Here is a 26921-nt window from a genome sequence, read left to right on the forward strand (position 1 = left end):
CCAGATCACCTCAGAGGGTAGCCAAAGGGCATAGCCACACTGTTCTAGGCCAATACTCACTTACAGGCCATACAACTAAGGACAGCAAATGAGATGGGCTTTCGCAATAAACAAGTTGCAGGATGGCCAATTTATAGTCCAGTTTTATTTCAGTTTTTTACTTAATTAACTTAATTGCCTTAGTGAGATTTGAACTTGTGCATTTGAATCATTAGTCGATGTTTCCTAGTTATGCATCCTGTAACAATCCTGCCAACATACACATGAATGATCAGGTCATAGTTGGGACGGCAGATGTCTATGCAACGGACATCTGCTATCCCATCTATAGGTGGTATAAACATCTCCAAATATTCAATTGGGCTATTTGAAGCTGACAGCTATCTAGTGACTTCAGGCAGAATGTGAGAGGAAATTACTAAAATGCGCTTTAATACAGAAAAAAAATAACCTCCCAGAAATTAGTGGCTGTTTGGCAGAGGAACACTAACTCTAGTACTGTACTATGTGGGCAATGGAGAAAACTGGAAAGAGAAACAGGGACAAACCAAAACCACCATTCAACAAGATTATTTTCTTGCAATAATTTTCAACAACTTCAGTCATGAAATCACCTGCAAATTCAGGTCAGAACACACCATTCAGACTATCTGATCAGAAGTGGAGTGAGTGAGCAGCTTCAGGTTCCTCGGTGTCAAGATCTCTGAGGATCTAACCTGGTCCTGACCTATGAATGTAGTTATAAGGAAGGAGAGACAGCAGCTATACTTCATTAGGAGTTTGAAGAGATTTGGCATGTCAACAAATACACTCAAAAACTTCTATAGATGTACCGTGGAGAGCATTCTGACAGGCTGCATCACTGTCTGGTATGGAGGGACTACTGCACAGGATCGAAAGAAGCTGCAGAGGGTTATAAATCTAGGCAGCTCCATCTTGGGTACTTGCCTACAAAGTACCCAGGGCATCTTCAAGGAGCGGTGTCTGAGAAAGGCAGCGTCCATTATTAAGGACCTCCAGCACCCAGGGCATGTCCTTTTCTCACTGTTACCATCAGGTAGGAGGTACAGAAGCCTGAAGGCACACGCTCAGCAATTCAGGAACAGCTTCTTCCCCTCTGCCATTGGATTCCCAAATGGACGTTGAAGCTTTGGACACGACCTCACTTTTTTTACATACAGTATTTTTGTACATTTAAAAAAATCTATTCAATGTACGTAATTGATTCACTTGTTTATTTATTATTATGTTTTATTTTATTTATTTTTTCTCTCTCTGCTAGATCATGGATTGCATTGAACTGCTGCTGCTAAGTTCACAAATTTCACGTCACATGCCAGTGATAATGAACCTGACTCTGATTCTGATCTTTTCATTACACATCAGCTTCTTTCCAACTAATCTCATTTCTTTCCATCAGCATATCTCTGAAAGAATCAGAATCAGAACTAAAATCACTGGCATATGTCCTGAAATTTATTTTGTGGCAGCAGTACAGTGCAATACCTAATAAAAACACTATAAAACTATATATTACAGTGTTTATATATATATATTATGAAATTATTATAAATTATTATAAAAAAATAAATAAGTAGTTCAGAAAGAGAGCCAAAAAAATAGAAAAAGAGAAAGTGAGGTAGCGTACATGGGTTCATTAACCATATAACCATATAACAATTACAGCACGGAAACAGGCCATCTCGGCCCTTCTAGTCCGTGCCGAACTCTTACTTTCACCTAGTCCCACCGACCTGCACTCAGCCCATAACCCTCCATTCCTTTTCTGTCCATATATCTATCCAATTTAACTCTGAACAACAACATCGAACCTGCCTCAACCACTTCTGCTGGAAGCTCGTTCCACACAGCTACCACTCTCTGAGTAAAGAAGTTCCCCCTCATGGTACCCCTAAACTTTTGTCCTCTAATTCTCAACCCATGTCCTCTTGTTTGAATCTCCTCCACTCTCAATGGAAAAAGTCTATCCACGTCAACTCTATCAATCCCCCTCATAATCTTAAACGCCTCTATCAAGTCCCCACCCCGAGCCTTCTATGCTCCAAAGAATAAAAACCCAACTTGTTCAACCTTTCTCTGTAACTTAGGAGATAAAACCCAGGCAACATTTTAGTAAACCTCCTCTGTACTCTCTCAATTTTATTGACATCTTTCCTATAATTTGGTGGCCAGAACTGTACACAATACTCCAGATTTGGCCTTACCAATGCCTTATACAAATTCAACATTACATCCCAACTCCTATACTCAATGCTCTGATTAATAAAGGCCAGCAAACCAAAAGCTTTCTTCACCACCCTATCCACATGAGATTCCATCTTCAGGGAACTATGCACCATTATTCCTAGATCCCTCTGTTATAAAGCATTCTTTAATGCCCTACCATTTACTATGTATGTCCTATTTTGATTAGTTCTACCAAAATGTAGCACCTCACATTTTTCAGCATTAAACTCCATCTGCCATCTTTCAGCCCACTCGTCTAACTGTCCTAAATCTCTCTGCAAGTTTTGAAAACCTACCTCATCATCCACAACACCACCTATGGTAGTATCATCTGCATACTTATTAATCCAATTTACCACCCCATCATCTAGATCATTAATATATATTACAAACAACATTGGACCCAGTACAGATCCCTGAGGCACACCACTACACACCGTCCTCCAATCTGACACACAGTTATCCACCACTACTCTCTAGCGTCTCCCATCCAGACACTGCTGAATCCATTTTACTACTTCCATATTAATGCCTAACAATTGAACCATCCTAACTAACCTTCCATGTGGAACCTTGTCAAAGGCCTTACTGAAGTCCATATAGACAACATCCACCATTTTACACTCGTCAACTTTCTTAGTAACTTTATCAAAAAATTCAATAAGATTTGTCAAATATGACCTTGCACAAATCCATGTTGACTGTTCCTAATCAGACCCTGTCTATCCAGAAAATTATATATACCATCTCTAAGAATACTTTCCATCAATTTACCCACCACTGACGTCAAACTCACAGGCCGATAATTGCAAGGTTTACTCTTAGAACCCTTTTTAAACAATGGATCCACATGAGCAATACGCCAATCCTCTGGCACCATCCCCGTTTCTAATGACATTTGAAATATTTCTGTCAGAGCCCCTGCTATTTCTACACCAACTTCCCTCAAAGCCCTAGGGAATATTTTGTCTGGACCCGGAGACTTATCCACTTTTATATTCCTTAAAAGTGCCAGTACTTCCTCTTTTTTAATTGTCATACTTTCCATAACTACCCTACTTGTTTCCTTTACCTTACACAATTCAATATCCTTCTCCTTAGTGAATACCGAAGAAAAGTATTTGTTCAAAATCTCCCCCATCTCTTTTGGCTCCGCACATAGCCATCCACTCTTATTCTCCAATGGACCAATTTTATCCCTCACTATCCTTTTGCCACTAACGTAACTGTAGAAACCCTTTGGATTTATTTTCACCTTACTTGCCAAAGCAAACTTGTATCTTCTTTTAGCTTTTCTCATTTATTTCTTAAGATTCTTTTTACATTCTTTATATTCCTCGAGTACCTCATTAACTCCAAGATGCCTATATTTATTGAAGATCCCTCTCTTTTTCTGAACCAAGTTTCTAATATCTCTTGAAAACCATGGCTCTCTCAAACTTCTAACCTTTCCTTTCAACCTAACAGTGTCAGGCACATCTTGTGAGGTTACTTAGGTTTAGTTTATTGTACGATACCAGGAGAGCAAGACAGAAGCAGGAATAGCGAACAGGATAAGGACTCAGGACTACGACTAGACTGGGACCAAGGGTCTGGGCTTAGACTCGGAATTGGCTCCCAGAACTAGAGGAGACGTGAAGAGCCTAGGGTATGGACTCCGAGCCCAAGACTGGGCAAGGACCTAGCACCTGGGTCTTGCCTCGGGCTTGGACCCCAGAACTAGGCATGGACATGACATGGGCTAGGGAGAGGAGGAACATGGAAAACAGAGCCTCAGTCTCGGGAGAGCAGGTACATGGAACCATGGACACATACACAGAACAGAGAGCCGGGACCCCTCCTTGGGCACAGGACATAGGGCCGGGACTCGCACACAGAACAGAGAGCCGGGACCCCTCCTTGGGTACAGGACATAGGGCCGGGACTCATGACCCTCCGCGGGGCAACGGCAAGACGGCCTGACTTACCCCATGGAGGTGAGGACAGGACAAGACACGTCTCCCCGCGGGGCAACGGAAAGATGGCCTGACTTACCCCACGGAGGCGAGGACAGGACAAGACAAGACATGACTCCCCGCGAGGCAATGGCAAGACGGCCTGACTTACCCCACGGAGGCGAGGACAGGACAAGACAAGACATGACTCCCCACGGGGCAACGGCAAGGCAGCCTGACTTACCCCACGGAGGCGAGGACAGGACAAGACAAGACCAACACGAATGAACACCAGACAGTACGTATCTAGCTCTGGTAATGGAACTAGACCGAAGTGCAAGCGGGGGCTGCAGACGAGGGTTAGAGGCAAGAGGGGCAGAGAAGGGATTCAGACAAGGGGGTAGGACAGGAATCACAGACCGCCAGGGCCAGGATTTGACTCAGAACTGGGAAGCCGCCAGGGCCAGGACTTGCCTTGGTGCTTCCGGGTAGTGGCGAGCTCACGACTTGGCCTGGGAACAGTAGACAGCGGTTCTTGATTCCCTCCGGCAGATTAACTGACAGACCCACCACGGTGAGGAAACTTTGCAGGCTCGCTTTGGTGAGGTAACTGGACAGGGTTGCTCCAGTGAGGAAGGGCGAATTACCGGCACTCGCTTCGGCAGAGACTAGGCTTGCTCCGGCCAGATGACATCGGCACACCGTACCTTGGTGACTTTGCTGACGCTCCTGCGCCAAATGGCTGAAAGCCGGAGACTATAAACTACCGGTTCAGCCGAGCGATAGTTGCCTCTAATCACCAAAGTCGAGGGATATGGGAAAACAGGGAATCAACGGTCCAGATCATAACGTAAGCAAGGTAAATTTAAAGGAACCCCGATCCGGACCATGACAAACAGGAACATAAAGATTCTGAACCCTCAAAATTTCACCTTTAAATGACCTCCATTTCTCTGTTACATCCTTCCCATAAAACAAATTTTCCCAATCCACTCCTTCTAAATCCTTTCGCATCTCCTCAAAGTTAGCCTTTCTCCAATCAAAAATCTGAATCCCAGGTCCAGTCCTATCCTTCTCCATAATTACACTGAAACAAATTGTATTGTGATCACTGGACCCGAAGAGCTCCCCAACAAATACCTCCGTCACCTGCCCTGTCTCATTCTCTAACAGGAGATCCAACTCTGCCCCTTCTCTAGTTGGTACCTCTATGTATTACTTCAAAAAACTATCCTGCACACATTTTACAAACTCCAAACCATCCAGCCCTTTTATAGAATTTAAAAACGCAAACATGAGGAATTCAGCAGATGCTGGAAATTCAAGCTTTACACATCAAAGTTGTTGGTGAATGCAGCAGGCCAGGCAGCATCTCTAGGAAGAAGTACAGTTGACGTTTCGGGCCGAGACCCTTCGTCAGGACTAACTAAAGGAAGAGCTAGTAAGAGATTTGAAAGTGGGAGGGGGAGGGGGAGATCCAAAATGATAGGAGAAGACAGGAGGGGGAGGGATGGAGCCAAGAGCTGGACAGTTGATTGGCAAAAGGGATATGACAGGATCACGGGACAGGAGGCCAAAGGAGAAAGAAAAGGGGGAGGGGGAAAGTCCAGAGGATGGACAAGGGGTATAGTGAGAGGGACAGAGGGAGAAAAAGGAGAGAGAGAGAAAGAATGTGTCTATATAAATAAATAACAGATGGGGTACGAGGGGGAAGTGGGGCATTAGCGGAAGATTGAGAATTCCATGTTCGTGCCATCAGGTTGGAGGCTACAGGTCTGGTGGACAGAGCGTAGGTGTTCAACAAAACGGTCTCCCAGTCTGCGTCGGGTCTCGCCAATATATAGAAGGCCACATCGGGAGCACCAGACGCAGTATATCACCCCAGTCAACTCACAGGTGAAGTGTCGCCTCACCTGGAAGGACTATCTGGGGCCCTGAATGGTGAAAGAACGCCAGAGAAAGCAGGGTCTCCCAGTGGCCACACATTTTAATTCCACATCCCATTCTCATTCTGATATGTCTATCCACGACCTCCTCTACTGTAAAGATGAAGCCACACTCAAGTTGGAGGAACAACACCTTATATTCCATCTGGGTAGCCTCCAACCTGATGGCATGAACATTGACTTCTCTAACTTCCGCTAATGCCCCACCTCCCCCTCATACCCTATCCGTTATTTATTTATATACACACATTCTTTCTCTCTCTCTCCTTTTTCTCCCTCTGACCTTCTGACTATACCCCTTGCCCATCCTCTGGGTTTTTATCTCCCCCCTCCTCCTTTTCCTTCTCCCTGGGCCTCCTGTCCCATGATCCTCTCATATCCCTTTTGCCAATCACCTGTACAGCTCTTGGCTCCATCCCTCCCCCTCCTGTCTTCTCAATAGACAATAGACAATAGGTGCAGGAGAGTAGGCTATTCGGCACTTCGAGCCAACACCGCCATTCACTGTGATCATGGCTGATTATCCACTATTATTATCCAGTTCCAGCCTTATCCCCATAACCTTTGATTCCACTATCTTTAAGAGCTCTATCCATCTCTTTTTTGAAAGCATCCAGAGACTTGGCCTCCACAGCCTTCTGGGGCAGAGCATTCCACATATCCACCACTCTCTGGGTGAAAAAGTTTTTCCTCAACTCCATTCTAAATGGCCTACCCCTAATTCTTAAACTGTGGCCTCTGGTTCTGGACTCACCCATCAGCGGGAACATGCTTCCTGCCTGCAGCGTGTCCAATCCCTTAATAATCTGATATGTTTCAATAAGATCCCTCTCAGCCTTCTAAATTTCAGTGTATACAAGCCCAGTCGCTCCAATCTCTCAATATATGACAGTCCCGCCATCCCGGGAATTATCCTTGTGAACCTACGCTGCACTCCCTCAATAGCAAGAATGTCCTTCCTCAAATTTGGAGACCAAAACTGCACACAGTACTCCAGGTGTGGTCTCACCAGGGCCCTGTACAGCTGCAGAAGGACCTCTTTGCTCTTATACTCAATTCCCCTTGTTATGAAGGCCAGGATGCCATTAGCTTTCTTCACTGCCTGCTGTACTTGCATGCTTGCTTTCAGTGACTGATGTACAAGAACACCTAGATCTCGTTGTGCTTCCCCTTTTCCTAACTTGACTCCATTTAGATAATAATCTGCCTTCCCGTTCTTACCACCAAAGTGGATAACCTCACATTTATCCACATTAAACTGCATCTGCCATGCATCTGCCCACTCACACAGCCTGTCCAAGTCACCCTGCATTTCCATAACATCCTTCTCACATTTCACACTGCCACCCAGCTTTGTATCATCGACAAATTTGCTAATGTTACTTTTAATTCCCTCATCTAAATCATTAATATATACTGTAAACAGCTGCGGTCCCAGCACTGAACCCTACGGTACCCTACTGGTCACCACCTGCCATTCCAAAAGGGACCCGTTAATCGCTACTCTTTGTTTACCGTCAGCCAGCCAATTTCTCCTGTCATGTTGGATCTCCCCCTCCCCCTCCCACTTTCAGATCTCTTACTAGCTCTTCCTTCAGTTAGTCCTGATGAAGGGTCTCGGCCCGAAATGTCGACTGTACCTCTTCCTGGAGATGCTGCCTGGCCTGCTGCATTCACCAGCAACTTTGATGTGTGTTGCTTTTACAGAATTGTTCATTTAGAAATCTAATGGCGGAAGGAAGAAACTCTTCCTAAAATGTTGAGAGTGTACCTTCTCCTTGATGGAAAGAAGGATGCAGTTCCATATATCACAACCTGGGAATGTCCCAAAATTCTTTAAGGCCAGCAACACGTTGAAAGCAGAGTTATTGTTGCAATTGGCTGCATTCTTGTTATTCACTGACTCACAACCTGCATACTCATGAGATACGGTCAGAGTCCACATCGCTAGAGATCGGGTATATAGGTCAGGAATGTGACAGGAGCCAGGAGTGTGAGCTGGGTGCGTGACTGGAGCCAGGGTTGGGATCAGGGACATCAGGAGTTGATACATCAGGATCATGAATAGGTTTACACACCAGCTGAAGCTGATACTTACAAGCTGAAACTTACACAGAAGTTGTTATATTTACGGAAGGGTTAGCAAAAAGTTTTCAAAGATCAAAGTAAGTTTATTATCAAAGTATGTATAAATTATACAGTCTTGAGATTCATCTGCATAAGACAGCCATACAACAAGAAACCTGAAAGAACCTGTTAAAAAAAGACCGACACCCAAATCATAGAGAGTGGAAAAAAAATCATGCAAATCGGAAAAGCAAGCAACCACATTCAGAACAAAGTTGAGTCCATAGACCCAAAGGCAGAGCAGGCCCATGGCCTCGGCGTCAGTTCATCACCCAGCGGGGCAAATCACCGCGAAGCTCGCGGACACTAAGCCCAGAGCAGGTCACAGCCTCATCGTCGAGGGGAGCAGAGTAAACGTCATGGTGCAGAACCGGCCCCGACCCTAGCCTCCAGTCCCGACAACCTGCCTTTTCAGTCCATCTGGCCTGGCGTTCAAATTGTCCAAACATCTCCCCACGCTCAGACCCAAGTGACATTGCCAGCAACCTTAGAGGGAGCTATTATCCATTGGAAAATCCCTGCTTCTACTCTTTGCCCAAAATGAGGACTTGGTCCATAGCAAAAGGAACAAGTCTGTGCATTGCAGGCTCCTACAAACACCAGAGAAATAATTGACTCAAAACTGGGCACAAGTTGTTGCAGATAGTGCAAAAGAAGATGACTACAAGGCTCGGAGGCTGGATGATTCCTCCCCCTGTTATATTATATCCTTATGTTACAACAGCAATCATGTTTTGAACTCCTGTCTTTCACATTGCTGCCTGAAGAGTGAGTTAGGAAGTGATGCTAAAATAAGAGTGTATTTTTGATGTAACTATTTTTTCCACCTGTCATTTTTGAGTTGCGGTCCTAAGGGATGCACTTTAAAATGGTGCATTTTTACAAGATTGAAAATCACCTTACTTCAAATATGACTGGGCAAAACTGGTTATTTATTAATAGAAACTTATAATTAAGGCAATCTTTTCTGAGCATCCACAATTTAATCTGGAAGCTGCAGCCTGCAATTTGGCTGGTAAGCGGCAGCTGACAAGCTGCTATTTCATGGTGCATTATGTCATTCAACTCTATATGGAATGTGGAGTAAAATCTTATATATAAGTAGAGAAAAACCTGTTCTTTTTCTTCAGGCAGAACTTAATGTCCATTATTTTATGAGATCTTTATACCTGAGACTCTTGCCATCAAAAATTTAATCTCTCAATAATCAGGTACCACAAATTATAAATTCAATTGAGAAATAACTAAGTGGTCAAAGTATTGTTGACTGATGTCACTACAGAGATAGTGTGAAGATACAGTAAGAGAATTGTATTTAAAAATATTTCAAGTTGTCAAATCTCAATCACCAATCAAACCAGCAAGGCTCCAATCAGACCTAGCTAGGTTTCTGAAAAAAAAGGTGTCTACAGTTTTATGCATTAGTTACCTTCCATTGTTGAGCTAAAATATTCCTCTTACTTTTGTCTTTACAGGGGCCTGGATTTTGCACTCAGAGCTGAAGGCCACTTACCATTCCCCTCAATGACACTACCCAAGTCTTCTTGTTGGGTTTGTCAGCAGATTTCCACTAATTCAATGACTGCTTCACTGAGATGCCCTCGACCAAGGACTTCTTTATTTAGCAATGCGCACAGAATAGGCACTTCCAACCTTTCAATCCTTACTGCCCCAGCAACCACAACACCAACTAACCCAAATTAATCACAGGACAATTCACAATGACCAATTACCCTACCCGGTATGTCTATGGACTGTGGGAAGGTACCTGAGCATGCAGGGAAAATCCACAGGCAGGAAGTACAGACTCTTTACAGAATGACACCGGAATTGTCCTGAGCTGTCAGAGCATTGCACTAACCACTAAACTACCATGGCACCCATGTGAAACACAAATCTAGACCACTATCGAAAACTCTGGCTACTAATCTTAAAAGTCAATGAATGTTACTGGATGGAAAAACAGGAGGAGGATCTGGTTTGATTATTTCCCTCTCTGTAGTAGAGCAGACCAGCGTTCTTCTTTACATCCATTGTGACTTATTCAACCATTTTCCCCAGAAGACATATAATAGCAAAAGTATTATTATTCTAAATTGAAAAAGGAGATATTCTATTTTAAAAAGGGCAGAATGAGAGAAACCTCTTGTAATTCACATCCATTAATCAGGGACAATCTAGAGGCTGGATTCTGCACAATGGAATTGGTCCGGAACTGGAACATGTACTGAGACACAGTGAAAACTTGTCTTGCATATTGTTCATACAGATCAAATTATTACACAGTGGATTGAAGTGAACAATAGCAGAATGTAAAATAAAGTGTAACAGCTACAGGGAAATTGCAGCACAGGTACACTTATAAAATAAGGGGCAAGGTCATAACATGTGGTGGTGCGGGACACGAGGTTTCTGTACCTCCTGCCCAGTGGTAGTAGTGAAAAGAGAGCATGACCTGGTTGGTGGGGGAGCTTGACGATGGATGCTGCTTTCTTGTGGCAGCTCTCCTTGTAAATGTACTCAGTGGTGGGGAGAGTGATAGTCAGGGCTGTATCCACCACTTTCTGTAGGTTGTGTGGTTGATAGTCCACTTCATTTTGTAGCAAACATATATTCAGTATCATTAAAATAATTAAAATAGAAACGGGGATCATTGCTCTTATAAGGAAGGAAAATTTTGAAGTTCAGAATAAATTTATTATCAAAACTTAAAGTTCAAATTTGTTATCAAAGTGCGTATGATACCATATACTGTACTAGCATGCAATTCATTTTCTTGTCAGCATTTGTAGGAAAATAACATAGAATAGAGTTTATGAAGAACTATCCATAAACGACGTTTGACAAACAGCCAATATGCAAAAGAAGACAAATTTCAAAATAATAAAAAATATGAGAACTTGAGTTGAAAGAGTCCTTGAAAGGAAATCTGTAGATTGTAGAATCAGTTCAGAGTTGTGGTGAATGAAGTTATCCATGATGGTTTAGGAGCACGATGTTTCTATTGTAATAAATGTTCTTCAACCTGGTGGTGTGGGACCTAAGGTTTCCATACCCCCTGCCCAGTGGTAGTAGTGAAAAGAGAATATGACCTGGGAGGTGGTGGTCCTTGATGATGCATGCTGCTTTCTTCTGGCAGTGCTCCTTGTAGATATGCTGAATGGTGGGAAGGGCTTTTCCAGTGATATACTGGGCTGTATCCATCACTTTCTAAATGCTGGTGGAATGCAGCAGGCCAGGCAGCATCTATAGGAAGAGGAACAGTCGCCGTTTCGGGCCGAGACCCTTCGTCAAGACTAACTGAAAGAAGAGATAGTAAGAGATTTGAAAGAGGGAGGGTGAGGGGGAGATCTGAAATGATAGGAGAAGACAGAAGGGGAGAGGGATGGAGCCAAGCACTGGAAAGTTGATTGGCAAAAGGGATACAAGGCTGGAGAACGGAGAGGATCATGGGACGGGAGGCCTAGGGAGAAAGAAAGGGGGAGGGGAGCATCAGAGGAAGATATAGTGAGAGGGACAGAGGGAGAAAAAAGAGAGAGAAAGAAAGGGGAAAAATAAACAAACAAACAAACAAATAAATAAATAAATAAATAAATACATAAATAAATAAATAAGGGAAGGGATAAGAAGGAGAGGAGGGGCATTAATGGAAGTTAGAGAAGTCAATGTTCATGCCATCAGGTTGGAGGCTACCCAGATGGAATATATGGTGTTGCTCCTCCAACCTGAATTCCTCCACAACACCTTTAAGTTCCTCGGGGTCAATATCACAAATAACCTGACTTGGTCCAACCAAGCAGAGTCCACTGCCAAGAAGGCCCACCAGCGCCCTTACTTCCTGAGAAGACTAAAGAAATTTGGCCTGTCCCCTAAAACCTTCACTAATTTTTATAGATGCACCGTAGAAAGCATTCTTCTAGGGTGCATCACAACCTGGTATGGAAGTTGTCCTGTCCAAGACCGGAAGAAGCTGCAGAAGATCGTGAACACGGCGCAGCACATCACACAAACCAATCTTCCGTCCGCGGATTCACTTTACACCGCACACTGTCGGAGCAGTGCTACCAGGATAATCAAGGACATGACCCACCCAGCCAACACACTTTTCGTCCCTCTTCCCTCCGGGAGAAGGCTCAGGAGCCTGAAGACTCTTACGGCCAGATTTGGGAACAGCTTCTTTCCAACTGTGATAAGACTGCTAAACGAATCCTGACCCAGATCTGGGCCGTACCCTCCAAATATCCAGACCTGCCTCTCGGTTTTTTTGCACTACCTTACTTTACATTTTTCTATTTTCTATTTATGATTTATAATTTAAATTTTTAATATTTACTAATTTTTACTATTTTAAATATTTAATATTTTTAATCCAGGGAGTGGGAAGCACAGAATCAAATATCGCTGTGATGATTGTACGTTCTAGTACCAATTGTTTGGCAACAATAAAGTATGAAGTATAAAGTATAAAGTATATTCTGTCTGGGTAGCCTCCAACCTGATGGCATGAACATTGACTTCTCTAACTTCCGTTAATGCCCCTCCTCCCCTTCTTAGCCCATCCCTTATTTATTTATTTATTTATTTATTTTCCCCCTTTCTTTCTCTCTTTTTTTTCTCCCTCTGTACCTCTCACTATATCTTCCTCTGATTCTCCCCTCCCCCTTTCTTTCTTCCTGGGCCTCCTGTCCCATGATCCTCTCATATCTCTTTTGCCAATCAACTGTCCAGCTCTTGGCTCCATCCCTCCCCCTCCTGTCTCTGCTATCATTTCGGATCTCCCCTTCCCCCTCCCACTTTCAAATCTCTTACTAACTCTTCTTTCAGTTATTCCTGATGAAGGGTCTCAGCCCGAAACGTCGACTAGACCTCCTCGTATAGATGCTGCCTGGCCTGCTGCGTTCCACTAGCATTTTGTGTATGTTGTCTGAATTTCCAGCACCTGCAGATTTCCTCGTGTTTCCATCTCTTTCTGTAGTGTTTTCCATTCCTGTGCAGTGGTGTTTCCATACGAGGCTGTGATGCAACCAGTTAGGATACGCTCCACTGCGCACCTACGGAAGCCTGTCAAAGTTATTGGTGGTATGCTAAATCTACAAAAACTTCTAAGAAAGTTGAGGTGCTTCCATGTCTTCTTTGTGATGCCACATAACTGTATGTGCTGGTCCGGGACAGATGCTCTGATATATTAATGGCAAGAAATTTAAAGTTACTGGCCTCATGTCTCACGGAAGCTTTGTGAGTTGTCATTACTAGAATTTGGCACTAGATTCTCTCTGCTAGCTGGGGGTCACATGACGTAAGTCTCCAATGCGGACTGAATCTGTAAGACTTATTATAGAAGCAATCCCTATCTTGTAGCAAAAGACTCAGTTGTTATTTTTTCTGTGTTTATTCATTAGAATTTCATAAAGCACAATCTAATGAACTGAAACAATATGCACAGCAAATTGCACAGTGGTAAGGCATGTGCTAATACTTCTAAATATGCTTATCAAACGTTGGAACGTTGGCTGTAGAAGTACAGGCACTGGCTACAATAGCAAAGACATTATGCTGACTATTATAGTTCACAGGTTAGACCTGAGATCTATCGTTGTATTAGTTGTTGTAAGTTATATTGGTTTATTTGGTTTGATAAAAGTTTCAGAGACAATGCAGAAGAGACACAATAGCAGACTACACTTATGTGGACAGACAACAGAAACTTTTAATGTTCATAAAACAGTAAAATATAATTTGAGGATTCAAAGTTATGAAGACTAAATCTGAAATAAATAGGTATAAACTTTTCACTGCCTGATGGGTCAGTAAACAGGAGACACAAATTTAAGGTAATTGGTAAAAAGAGTCAAAGATGAGGTGAGATGGTTGCTATGACCTGAAAGTATGATGAAAAACCTCAGTATGGGTATTCAGAATGAAGTCAAATAATGAGAAAAAGTTAGGGAGACATCTGGAGAATTCTTCAGACTTAATGATATTGTTCGGTACTCCATGTTTCTACAGCAGGATTGAATAACAGCTTAGCAGATGGAGTAACGAGCTACAGATTGAAGCCCAGTCTCTGATGCTCCAATATTTGTTTCTACCCATCAGAAGATACAGGTAGGCCTAGAATAAGATACATACTAGTTGACTGTGTATAGGTGACCTGTTAACATAAGAAATTTACCATTAATTGTGACTGCTTTATTTCTAACACACATGACCATTCTCCCCAAGAACAACTGTGTAGTATATAGCTGCAAATAAGCCAGGTCATGATCATGTGTGCTGAATTTCACCTGGCCAACAACCTGTTGCATGCTGATTTCACATTTTAGGAACAATTGAAAGGAGTGCATCACTTAACCCTTTGAGCTTGGTCCAACATTCACTGATATCATTGCATGATGTATACATGAATTCCTTTACCATCCTAGGTTCACACCTCTGAACATTCCCACCTCGCAAACGTCTCCTAGTATCATCCTTGAAAGCTCCAATTATCTTGGTGTCCACATCTGTACAATGGAGAGAATTTCAGATTTTTACTGCCTTGAAAATATCCCTTAGCTTTTGTGCATCTTGCTTTGTTTTTAATATATTCTCCTCTCCACCTTCTCACACCCACACCAAGCGTTTAAAAAAAGGTAGATTCCCCATATCTACCCCGTTTAATGCTTTAAAAATCAATACAATCCTCATCTTCTGAGCTTGAGGGAAAATAGCCAAGGTTTCTATGACATATCTTCATAATTAACCCTCTGTCTAGGCACCATTCAGATACCAGAATAATTACAGTCCCAGGAAAATGAAATGGGTCAAGAAAATGACTCTCAAGGTAGAAGATGACTAAACTAGATTGTCAACACATCAAACCCCAAGACTTCTCTGGGTACGGACAGTCGCACAGCTGTGTAGCCGACTTCTGATCCTAGTTCTTATGTTCACAAATCTTCCTCCTTAAAAAAAAAATCCAGGAAATGTAGGTTTTCATAAGCATGCTACAACTGGAGTCATTTAAAATCTGGTAACAATGCATTTAGTTTTTGCTGCTATGAGCATAAATGTGATACAACCATCTTCATCCAACAAAGTCATAAAATTTCTTCTGCAGCCAGATTTATTTCAGAGAAATTTTATTTTAAGCAGGGTGATCTAATTTGTAGTGGTACATCAATACAGTATAACAAAGCTAATAGTAATTCAGTAAAAGATGGATTGCTGCCCGTGCTGAGTCAGGGCGTAGCTAACAGTCCTTCCATCATGATGCTATAAATATGTACAAATAATGCAGAGAACTATTCCGTCAAATAACAGTTCCCATTTACAGCTTCCTCATTTATCAATTCAAAAATTGAAAGGATATCTTTTTAAAATGCCTTTTATACAAATTATTTCAAATAAACTCCAGTGTATAACTTTATAGGTATACATTTATATCTTTTCTGAGACATTACCTACAGCATGAATCCATTTAAGTCAAAGCTAATCATATTTCTATCCTAAAGTTTCTCTTCGCTTACTATCAATATTGAACCGATGAACAGAAGTAGAAACCTTAAAATAAACTGGGATACTGCACCATGTATTGCAGCCAAGGTGACCATAAAGTGAAGGAGCATATGCCTTGCAAGCCCCTTATCCTTCTGAGTCACCCAACAGTTTACCTTCAATTCTACATCAATGAGAATTATGCAGTTATTTGGCTTACTAATGGTATATTGTTGAGCAAAGATTTCATTTGCAGCAACCAGATTAGCTCACGGAATTACATTCAGAAGTTGGTCTGGTGAGCAGTTGCTTGGAGTCATCTCAAACATACTTTTACAGAGACAAAGTGTAAAGCAACACTTAATTTTTATGGACACTTTTGTCTCAACAAATAACTTCCCAACCGCTGTGTTGGGCACATTGTTTCGTTAGTAACAGCCTTTGAAACTGCTTAGCCAAATGCCATAATGCAATGCAATAAACTTGGTTCTTTATTCAAACCAAACTTAATGCTTCATCAGACTATTTACAGATATATTTATAAATTAATTTACTTCACACACATGATGTAATACTACATTTTATAGAGATTAGAAAGATTGTCCATAAGGAAGAATTAAAATGAACTTCATAACTTGCTCAGTATAGGCAAACGCATTTGCAGGCAATAAATTATGTTAAATAAATAGAGGTTGCCAATTTGTAAAGAAAATTATTACACACCAGCAAACAAGCAAACAAAATTGGAATGCTTACCTGCTCTTTTACAAGTAGGTGTATAGAATTAGTTTTAGTTGGGCTGAGAGTCCAAATTTATTTTAATATCTTATCTATAATTTTGCAATCCCTCAGTGAAAGAGCAGCTGAAGCAACTGGTTTAGTTGACTCAACGTGCTTCAGAGTCGTAAAGATGAATGCGACCAACTTTGCTATTTTGGCATTTGTTCAGGAACATTACTGCCCCAAAAAGTAATAGGAAGTCAAGAGAGAATGCAGGCTTTCAACCAAAATCATCAACCGTTCCTTTCTCCTCTCAGATGCTGCTTCATCCAGAGCTCACCCAGCAGACCATTTGTTAGTCAGGTAAGAGCTAAGCCTGGTTTTTAATATTTGAACAATGGAATATTTATTGCCTTTCTATGGAAAATTGAATTAAAATTTGGAAACAAAATTAACTCCTTCAGATTTAAATGCCCAACTTTGTTCTCAAGTTCTCCTGAGAGCTATATATCAGCTAAAGAGAATCCTAGCAACTTTACTGCGCAGGTGTACAAATCAAAGGATCTCAAATTTGTATATGTTACTTAACAAGCTGAATTAATTTTACTAGTTTTCTTGAAATTGGCAGAACAAATGCATATTAATTATGCAAATCAAATAGTTTTGAAAATCCAGGTCTAATAATAGAAACCGCACATGACAGATAACATCAATGTGAGCAATTATGTGAGTTATTGAACCATCTCAAACAAGACATGTTTTCTAAATGACAAGGATACAGCTTTTTCAAAAGTAGCAGATTAATTTTATTCATTCTCCAAGGTCAACCGACTTCAACAAATCTATTTGTAATGACATGTTTTTATGGAGACAAAGAAAAGGAGTACTTAGTCCAATCAGCTTTGTGTAGAAACTCAGGAGTGTGTACTAATTCAAGGAAATTTGTTTAATAAGAACATTTATATTTGATTGAATAAAACAGGATAGATTGAAACCCGTTAAATAACACATTAATTTTAAAAGCACAACTAATAACAGTGCCAGATCTGATCTATTACTGGTTTCACAGATGGAAATACCTGAGGCAAGACAATTAACCAAAGTTGAATTTGTGATTTCCTTCTTTAATTTAAGGCAATCACTCCACAGACACCAATCATCTCCTGATATCCTGAGCAAGCACCCTCTCTCACAATGTGCTCCAATTACCACAGAAAAACTTTAACATCACTCTGACTTTTTCAGGAAATAACTATCTCTCTGTATGGATAGCATAATTGTGTAGCTTATTTATCAACTAAACAATGCTAGAAAGTGATTATCAAAATCGTATTTCTTGCTGTTAGTTTGCTCATGTTCCTTTCTAGTGAAGACTGGTACTTCCTTTTGGTTATTATCTCTGAAAATAATAAAATTAATTATTTAAAACAAATCTGTAAAATGTCTCAGTATTCTAGAGAACAATTCTGTCAATCCTAATGATCTCAAAAGGAAATGTTTAAACCCTTCTATTGCCTTCTCCAAGCCTTTTTATGTTAAACAGGTTAGTGGCTCATTACAGAACACTCACTGGGCATAATTACCAACAATCAGAATGAATATATCTAATCTCACTTATCAGTAACGTGGCAGTACGGTTCTCATTCAGAGAATTATGGTGCCCCAGCAAATAATATACAATACATGTAAATATTTTAAAAATGCAATAGTTTAATGGGTGGAAGTTTAAATTAATTTGTTGACACACTTATCACTTAAGGAAGGTCTCATGCTCAGAAATTAAAGGACCATCCAATTGGCCCCACTCCCTGGCTTCCCGGGTTTCCACCATATCCCCAAACCCTTCTCTATTTCAAACATACATCCAAACACATTCTACTTAATTTACTTCTACCACTCTTCAAAGAGGTCACAACTGAATGCGTGAAACATTTCAAGACTTTTTGAATGAGCTTAAATCTGGTGATCTGACTACCATCCATCCTTCAGCTATTTAAAGGGGAAAATGAAGTTTAATGTGAGAGGAAATGTTCCCAAGGAGGAAGAGAAGCAGTTTTCATGCATATATGTGTGTGTGTGTGTGTGTGTGTGTGTGTTGTGGGGGGAAGGTTGGAATGCTGGTAGGGAGGTTGTTCTTCAGTATAGGCTTTAGAAACTTCGACATAGCAGTGCATTATACAAAAACTAAATACTAATATATACAACCTAAATAAGAATATCTATAGGTATTACATTAGTTTGATCTTCCCTGGAAGTATAAATTAGTTCCTCTTTTAATATAAAACCTAAAAACTTGTAGCAGCGCTCCCCTATTGCAAATGATTTTGCTGCTGAACTAAAAACTCAGACAGACTTTAACGTAAAAATCAGAAGTGGGAACAGCAGTTTTCACCAAATAAAGCACACAGTGGAATCAAAATATGGTTCATCTCATGTAGCCACTTTTCAAAAATTTAGTAGGATAGCCAAATCAAATTAGGAATTTAAGAGCTGACAAGTATTGTTGGTGAAATTAAGCCAAGGGTCTTACCTGAAAGAATTTAAATGATCCTTTTGTTATCAGGTCATCTGCATCAAATAAAATCAATTAATTGCAATTTTAATGCAAGGTAAATTCATTAGTGCCTGAAAAATCTTCTTTTTATAAATATCCTCATTTACTTGTGCCAACCAAAATGATCAGTACCTCATCAACCACAGAAATGCATTTGAAAGTCTGTCTTCTAACATTTTGAGGGGCAATACAGTATAGGTGAAATTTTTAAAAAGACCTTGTATGACATTACACCAATTGAGAATCACAGTAACTTAGCAATTAGGATGACACTATTACAGTACCTGTAACCTGGGTCGAATTCCACTGCTATCTGTAAGGAGTTTGTACATTCTCCCTGTGACCGTGTGGGTTTCCTCCAGATGATCCAGTTTCCTCCCACATTTGAAAGACATATGAATTAGTATTTTAATTGGGCACATGGGGTTTTTTGGGTGGAGAGAATTGGTTAGGCCAGAAGGGCCTGTTACCATGCTATATCCCTAAATAAAACAAACACATGTATTGATAAAGGATCAAAATTTGTCATGATGCATCACCATACTTTCCTTTGAAATGGACTTTCCTTACTATGAAATTGACTCTGTTCTGGAGCAGGAAGATCTCAGGATCTTAGACATCCATTTGGTTCTGTTGTATGTTCTCTACAGATATACGCAGATGTAATGAGGTGCAAAGTCCATTCCATAAGTGTATATAGAATAACTAATAGTCTTAAACAGAAGTTCATTAGCCATAAGAATAAGTAGAAGTGAATTTGTTCATTCATTATGTACCATGTCATATGACATAGGTAATCATGGTCTTTCCATGACCATGATTGTTCTTGGCAAAAATTTTCTACAGAAGCGGTTTACCATTGCCTTCTTCACAGCAGTGTCTTTCCGAGATGGGTAGCCCCAACAATTATCAATACTCTTCAGAGATTGTCTGCCTGGCATCAGTGGTCGCACAACCAAGACTTTTGATGTACACCAGCTGCTCGTACAACCATCCGCCACCTGCTCTCATAGCTTCACGTGACCGAGTAGGTGCTACACCTTGCCCAAGGGTGACCTGCAGGCTAATGGAGGGAAGAAGTGCCTTACACCTCCTTTGGTAAAGACTTATCTCCACCCCACCACCCACTGAAATAAATATCTTGTTCAAAACATGGTGGGAGTAGAGTGACACTAATAGCCTTCTTGTCATTACCAATAAAAATAACTAAAATAACTGGGCCCAGAACAAATGCACTCTTAATACTCAGGTATTTGTATTATTTGATTTGTGCACAAGGAGAACAGATTGGGCCCCTGTCACCCACACTACACTATTCTGCAGTTTAAACAGAAAAATATTGCTTTAATACAGAATTGGCTTATCATTTATGGATATTGATCACCGTAAATTGTATATGTTTGAATTCCTTACTCGTAAGATCAATTGCCATTCACTATAGAGATGTTAAAATCAATCAAGACTTCAAGCAGACAGCCGATGATATTTTTAGTCAGTAAAGGACTATAGAGCTTTAGTTATTGGGCATGCTTCACATCCCTCCGTAACTCTTATATCATGTGTATCCAGCACCACCCCCCCCCCCCACACACACACTCTCCATTGTACAAAGGGATGCAATAACTCAGGAAGACCTGTTTGGTAAAGTTTCACTACAGAGACCACACTTGTTTGGCTTGAGCACACACTGCCGCAATCGACCCAGCCTACCTCATGTGTAGTGAACAGAGATGTCTCCAGCGATCTCACTTCAAAAATCTCGCTTGACTACAACTGCCTCAGGCTATCTTTGCCTTACCGCAACTTCCACTGTGAAACAAATCTGCACATTTTATTGAATCAACTAGATATGATTTGGAAGAAAGCTTTCAGGTTAATTAGCTTCAATGGCTGAAGCATTGAATATAAGAGCAGGGAGGTAATGGAACCGCTTCAAAAGGCCTTATTAGAAACATTGAGTGGAGTACTGTCCAGTTCTGGTTGCCACACTATAGGAAAGATGTGATTGTACTGGAGGGGGAAAGAGGAGATCAAACAGGTCGTTACCAGTATGGGAGCATTTCAGTTGTGACGAGACATTTTTGTTCTCCTTAGAGCAGAGGAGGCTGAAAGGGGTCCTGATGGAGCCAATTAAATTTTGAGGGATATTGTAAGAAATTTCCCCCTGTAGCAGAGGTACCTAAAACTAGAGGGCACACATACCAAAGGTGCCTGGAGTCTGGATCACACTGCCAGAGGGGTTATGAAAGTAGGTATGCTCTCAACATTTACTAAATATCTAAATGAACACTTGAATCACCAAGGTATGTTAGACTACCAGGCTACAAAGCAATTGCTGATAAGTGAGATTAATACCCTTAATGGTCAACATGGATATAGTGAGCTAAAAGGTCTGTTTCTGTGCTGTGTACATTTACAATCTATAAATCTCAATTTTTAAAAAAGTCCTTATTAAATTTAATATGATTGAATTTCACAATGCTAAACCTGGGCATCACTTAACTGAATAGGCTATATCTGTTATATAGGATTGGCTTGTTACCAGTAAATTTAAAAGAATTAGAATGAAAAAGTATGAAGAATGTATTATATAATGTACAATGTACTTAGCCCCCTGCTCTACTCACTTTACACCTATGACTGTGCGGCTAAGTACAGCTCCAACACCATATACTAGTTTGCCGATGACACCACTGTTTTCAGCTGTATCAAAGGGGGTGATGAATCAGCATACCGGAGGGAGATTGAAAACTTGGCTGCGTGGTGTAATAACAACCTCTCACTCAATGTCAGCAAGACCAAGGAACTGATTGTAGACTTCGGGAGAGGGAAACTAGAGGTTCATCGCGGGAGGATCAGAGGCGGAGAGGATCTGTAACTTTAAATTCCTGGGTGTCACCATCTCAAAGGACCTGTCCTGGACCCATCATATAAATATAATTGCGAAGAAAGCATGATAGCACCTATACTTCCCCAGGAGTCTGCGGAAATTCGGCATGTCATCAAAAACCTTGGCAAACTTCAACAGATATGTGGCGGAAGGTGTGCTGACTGGCTGCATTACAGCCTGGCATGGGAACACCAATTCCGATTCTGATAACATATATAGAGTCACACATCAAAGTTGCTGGTGAACGCAGCAGGCCAGGCAGCATCTATAGGAAGAGGCGCAGTCGACGTTTCAGGCCGAGACCCTTCGTCAGGACTTTGATGTGTGTTGCTTGAATTTCCAGCATCTGCAGAATTACTGTTGTTTACATACATAGAGTTCTGCTTTGGACTGAAAAATCTATTTTCTCTACAATAGGGAGGCATAAGTTTACATTTATTAAGACACCAGTGAACAGGAAATTACTTACTGCGGAGAACATTAAGTTTGCGATTTTATTATCTAAATTCAGATTATTAAATTGATTTAAGTGAGAAAAATATTTCAGGAATAACGAACTGAGGTGTTCAACCTGTACTGTGGGTGTGTTGGAAAATTATTCCGGCCCTCGTGTATTCACCATTCACAATCGGTTTACAAGCGCCTCACTCAGGAGAAGTCAGGACTCCAAAGAAGGGAAAATGGAAGGGGAATTGGAAAGGACATAAACGTATGGTTCAGAAGCCCAATCTAAGGGAAATTAATGTATCGGAGTCTACTGTCTAATTATGTAATAAATTACAAAGTTGCCAGAGCACCAAGAGTTTAATTAGTTTGGCTCTTTAATTGCTGCCGTTTTAATTGGCAATCTGTGGCACCCACTATGCAACTATCACATGCTGCTAGAAACCAGCAGGGGATTACAGGCGGCACAGCGCAGGCTCATTACCTCACACTTTCCTTCACTTTGTCTAGGACCACGTAATTTGTTAAAGAAAAGGAATCAGAAGCGCAATTAATTAAGCTGGACCTTTGTGTCTGCACTACTACCAGACAATGGGTGCCGAAGAATACCTGACAGTTAAACTGATGTTTGAATGTTGCAATCATAAACAGTTCTCAATTCTGCTGCGACACAGAGTACACAGGTTATCAAAGCCTAAGCGGAACTGTTTGGCCAACAAAGACGGTAGAAAAAGAGTAACATTTTAAACTTCAAAAACTATGTTAAAATTACAGCAAACTTCTATTCAAGAAACCCAAGAAACCGCTTAACTGAACACAATTAAAGATCAAGCAGACAATACGCAAACCAAATCCTTTCATGTTATCATAAGCACTCTTCCTCAATGCTACAGGGTATCACAATCTGTACAATAATTGGATAACTATGTTAAGCCTACCCACCTGGCTTCACCTATCACCTTCTAGCTATCTCCACCCCGCCCCCCCCAACCCTTTCCAGGCCTGTGGAAAGGTCCCGACCCGAAATGTCGACTTTTCATTCATTTCCCTCGATGCACCCTGACCTGCTGAGTTCCTCCAGCATTTGTGTGTGTGTGTGTGTGTGTGTGTGTGTGTGTGTGTGTGTGTGTGTGTTGTTAAGGATTATTATGGCGGTTTTAGAGGAAAACGCAGTCAATTAAATTCCATTTTTACCAGAGTGAATGTTTTGTTTTTCTATTTACAAATCCCATCTCACTAGGGTGTACCTATGGCGCGATTGCTTTGTAAGTAGCAACTCCGACGGCATTTTAAGATGCTCAAACTAACAGTGCTATATTAAACAAAAAAGAACACAACTGTAGCAGGTTAATGCATGAACATGCCGTGCTTTGAATGGGAATCCCTTAATCTACTATTACATGTAGCAGATTTATTGCTGGTTCCTGAAACTATCGGTAAGATTGGGTTTATTTCACCAGCTATTTCAAGTTACAGACAATGCTGGAACTACTCAACGGAGCAGGTAGCATCAGTAGAAAGGAATATTGAGTAAATGTTTCAGTCTGAGCATTTACAGAACATTCCATTTTTGCCTTAGATTTCCAGCAACTGCAGTTTTCCCCCCTTACTTGTATTTCAAATTACAAGCTGCTTGTCAATAATGTTGCAAACTTCCTACTTTCGAATCAGTGTTGCTCAGGAAAATGGCAAGGTACGTCTTCATTTGAAATCATTTCAATGCATTTCTCATAATAACCAATGGGGTTAAATTACTTGGGAACTTTTTCTCAGCGTTAATGCAATGAGTTCTTACCCTTGTTCTTCCATCATCTCCTGAAGCTCCATGCATTTGAGTTCGACCCTTCTTTTCCGTTCGTGGTCCAGTATTTCTCGGTTGGCCTTTTTCACCACTAGTGGCTCCATTTGCTTGGGGTCCTCTTCGGCACTATATTCCGGGCCACTCTCCTTCCTCTGCGGGGCCGCAGAAACGACTTGCTGGCCGCAGCCATTTATACAGCTCTCCCGAGGAGAGGGCAACCCTTCGCCGTTATTGTGCATTATGTTTTTCGAATTACCGATTCAGTTCTACCGGGAAAAAGAAGAAAAACACAAAACTTCAGTCTGAATGAAATTGACAGCCTACAAGCGCATCATCCAAAGTGGCAGGTTAATGGAAGAACGACTGTGTTATATCGAAGCCTTATGGATAGAATATTTTATGAGCTTGGAGCCGAACCTTCCCAATGGGATATGCAATATCAAATATTCTGAATTCAGCTATATCTTTGCTATATTACAAAGTGCGATGCTATTCATTGTTAAAATTTTCAGAACACATCTAGCGGACATGGTTTTACAGCATTAATCTCAGGGTTGGATTAAAGATCTCCTGCTCCACGGAGCACCTAGTTTCGGTAATTCATCGACTACGCTGTTACACACATTAGCAATATCTCTGCTATATTCAGTAACACCCTTATTCCAGAAAAAGTGATACCAACCAAATCCCAAAGTCGACTAGCTAAATACCTGCGTAGGCCAAATGCAAGTGCTTTCTAACATTCTTACAGGCATGTACACCAGTTATAACAGAGCAGCTAATTTGCGCGTTTTAGCATTTACAGCCCCAACTTTAACCAGCCCGGTGCTGTAAAACGATCCAGGCAAATGTCCACTAATCGCATTATTATTCGAGCAAGTGCAGCCAGCGTGCCGCTGTCCACAATGGTGAGGGCACGATCTTACCTATTGTGTTATCTACAAAGCCAGAAGCAGCAGCGCTCACAGCAATGTTATTGTCCAAAGGTACTGAACGGTGGAACCGTCGCCTCTCCAAAAACGTCCTCGTCACTGAGATTAGAAGCGCGCCTGCTGTGTCGCTGTCGCTTTCCACGGATCTTAAAACAGAAGCGCGCTTGTCTTGTCGCTCTCCGCCGTACTGAAAGATGAAGCGCGCCTGCTGTGCCGCTGTCCACGGTTCTGAAAGCAGGGCGCCCCCGCGCTGTTGCTGCCGCGGTGCTGAAACCCGAAGCTCTCCGCTTTGCTGCTGACCACGATGCTGAAAATAGGAGTTCCTGCTGCTGTATTGCTATCCACCGTGCTGATAAGACCTAACTACAAACTGCAAGTTTTCTAGAAGCTGTAATATTCTGATCTCACCATTCGTGGTGTAGTGTTGTGAGGCGCTGCGCAGAATGCTGAGACTGACTTTAATATGGATAGCTATACTTATATTTGTGAGGTGTTAGTAGTAGTCAATTCATTGCTCAAAATAATTAACGTCGAACGTCCTGGCGCTTCTGATGTTTCACTGCTCCCTTCGGAAATTTCTCACAGCATTTGCCTGTGGTAATCAGATGATTAAGGCATAACCAAACGCAGCCTTGAAACGAAACCTCCGCCTGTCCGCGGGACTATCAAATGTCTCCTGATCTATGGCTGTGTCACAGGAGAAAAGCTCGCAATGTGGCAATGTGAAAAGCGAGTTGCTTTGCCAGCTGTCCCGTGTAACACAATGCGTCGACTCTACCAATGCCTAAATACACCTCCCTACTTGTCAGCTCGCCTAAAGGAAATAAGATCCAATTGCTCCCCATAGTATAAAGCCAGTGTCAGTACTGTTCTATAATTAGAAACGAGACGTTGGCTCAATACACCGAATCGCTCATCTTGAATGATAAAAGATAAAATGAATGTTTTATTTCCACATAGCCTGAAAAAGAATTCCGTGCAAGGGTTGGTGAAACGACAACCGATAGCCCATTTCTAGATTTAAGTTTAAAATACCACAGCTTGGATTAAATCTCCAAAGTATACGGGAATAAAACCTCTTGAGACTAACTTGCTACTCTGTAAAAACACAATCACGCGTTTTAGTGAAAAAGGTCAATTTGACGAAGCAAATAAAACTCTGTCAGCTGATTATATATTGTTCTCTTCTCCAATTTTCCACAAGAACAAAGGCATAACATCAAAATATAATTACTCTGATTCTGAATGTATACTTCAAAACCCAATTAATGAGCTGGATTGATGCGTTTATAATCGCTATTACTATGATTTCTGTGATGTGCAGAAAGACAACTTCCAACTTACTTCTCTGATAGCAGATATTTTACTCTCTGGGACTGATTTGATCATTTCTTTTACACTAAGTGAGTGGAAAACACGACGAGAAGGGCCAAAACGAACAAGTTTGATCGAAGTAAACGACGGGCACAGATAATCTGCCTTTAAGAACCACTCGCTTTCCATTGCAATTTATTAGATTGGATCGGGTGATATAATCATTTCGTCTCGACCAGTTTCATAGTGTTCCTCCAACATAAGTCATAAATGAGTGCGTTAATAAACCGCTTGCTGAAAGCAAGTCGCCAAAACAATTGAGCTCTAGTAATGTCATGGGGAATGTTGGAGTGGGGGTGGGGAAATATTTTAATCTTAAGAGCTGCAAGGACAGCCTAAGCTTTGCGTCCATTTATTAACCCCTTCGTATGGAATATTCCTTAAAATAGGTTCTCGCCCATGCGTGATATCTTCGACTTAGAACTAAACGGTCCTGGGCGTGACAACACAATACTTAATTGAAAAGGAACAGGCCA

At 41.3% G+C, this 26921-nt stretch overlaps 1 protein-coding gene across 4 annotated transcripts in view; it reads right to left on the bottom strand.

Annotated features, from left to right (window-relative positions):
• The window catches only part of srrm3 (serine/arginine repetitive matrix 3), a 417679-nt gene extending 392151 nt beyond the window's left edge, over positions 1-25528 (bottom strand). For all 4 annotated transcript variants that reach the window (XR_010015899.1, XM_063031472.1, XM_063031471.1 and 1 more), the window contains exons 1-2: positions 25066-25528; positions 24134-24405 (exon numbers count right to left, since the gene is read on the bottom strand). Coding sequence is in view for 3 of the 4 variants with exons in the window: in XM_063031472.1 (XP_062887542.1) it covers positions 24134-24378 (245 nt within the window). In the remaining variant the exon portion in view is untranslated. The remainder of the gene's footprint in view (positions 1-24133; positions 24406-25065) is intronic.
• Positions 25529-26921: the final 1393 nt, after the last annotated feature.

The sequence above is a fragment of the Mobula hypostoma genome, chromosome 23 (genome assembly GCF_963921235.1).
Source record: "Mobula hypostoma chromosome 23, sMobHyp1.1, whole genome shotgun sequence".
Classification (NCBI taxonomy): domain Eukaryota; kingdom Metazoa; phylum Chordata; class Chondrichthyes; order Myliobatiformes; family Myliobatidae; genus Mobula; species Mobula hypostoma.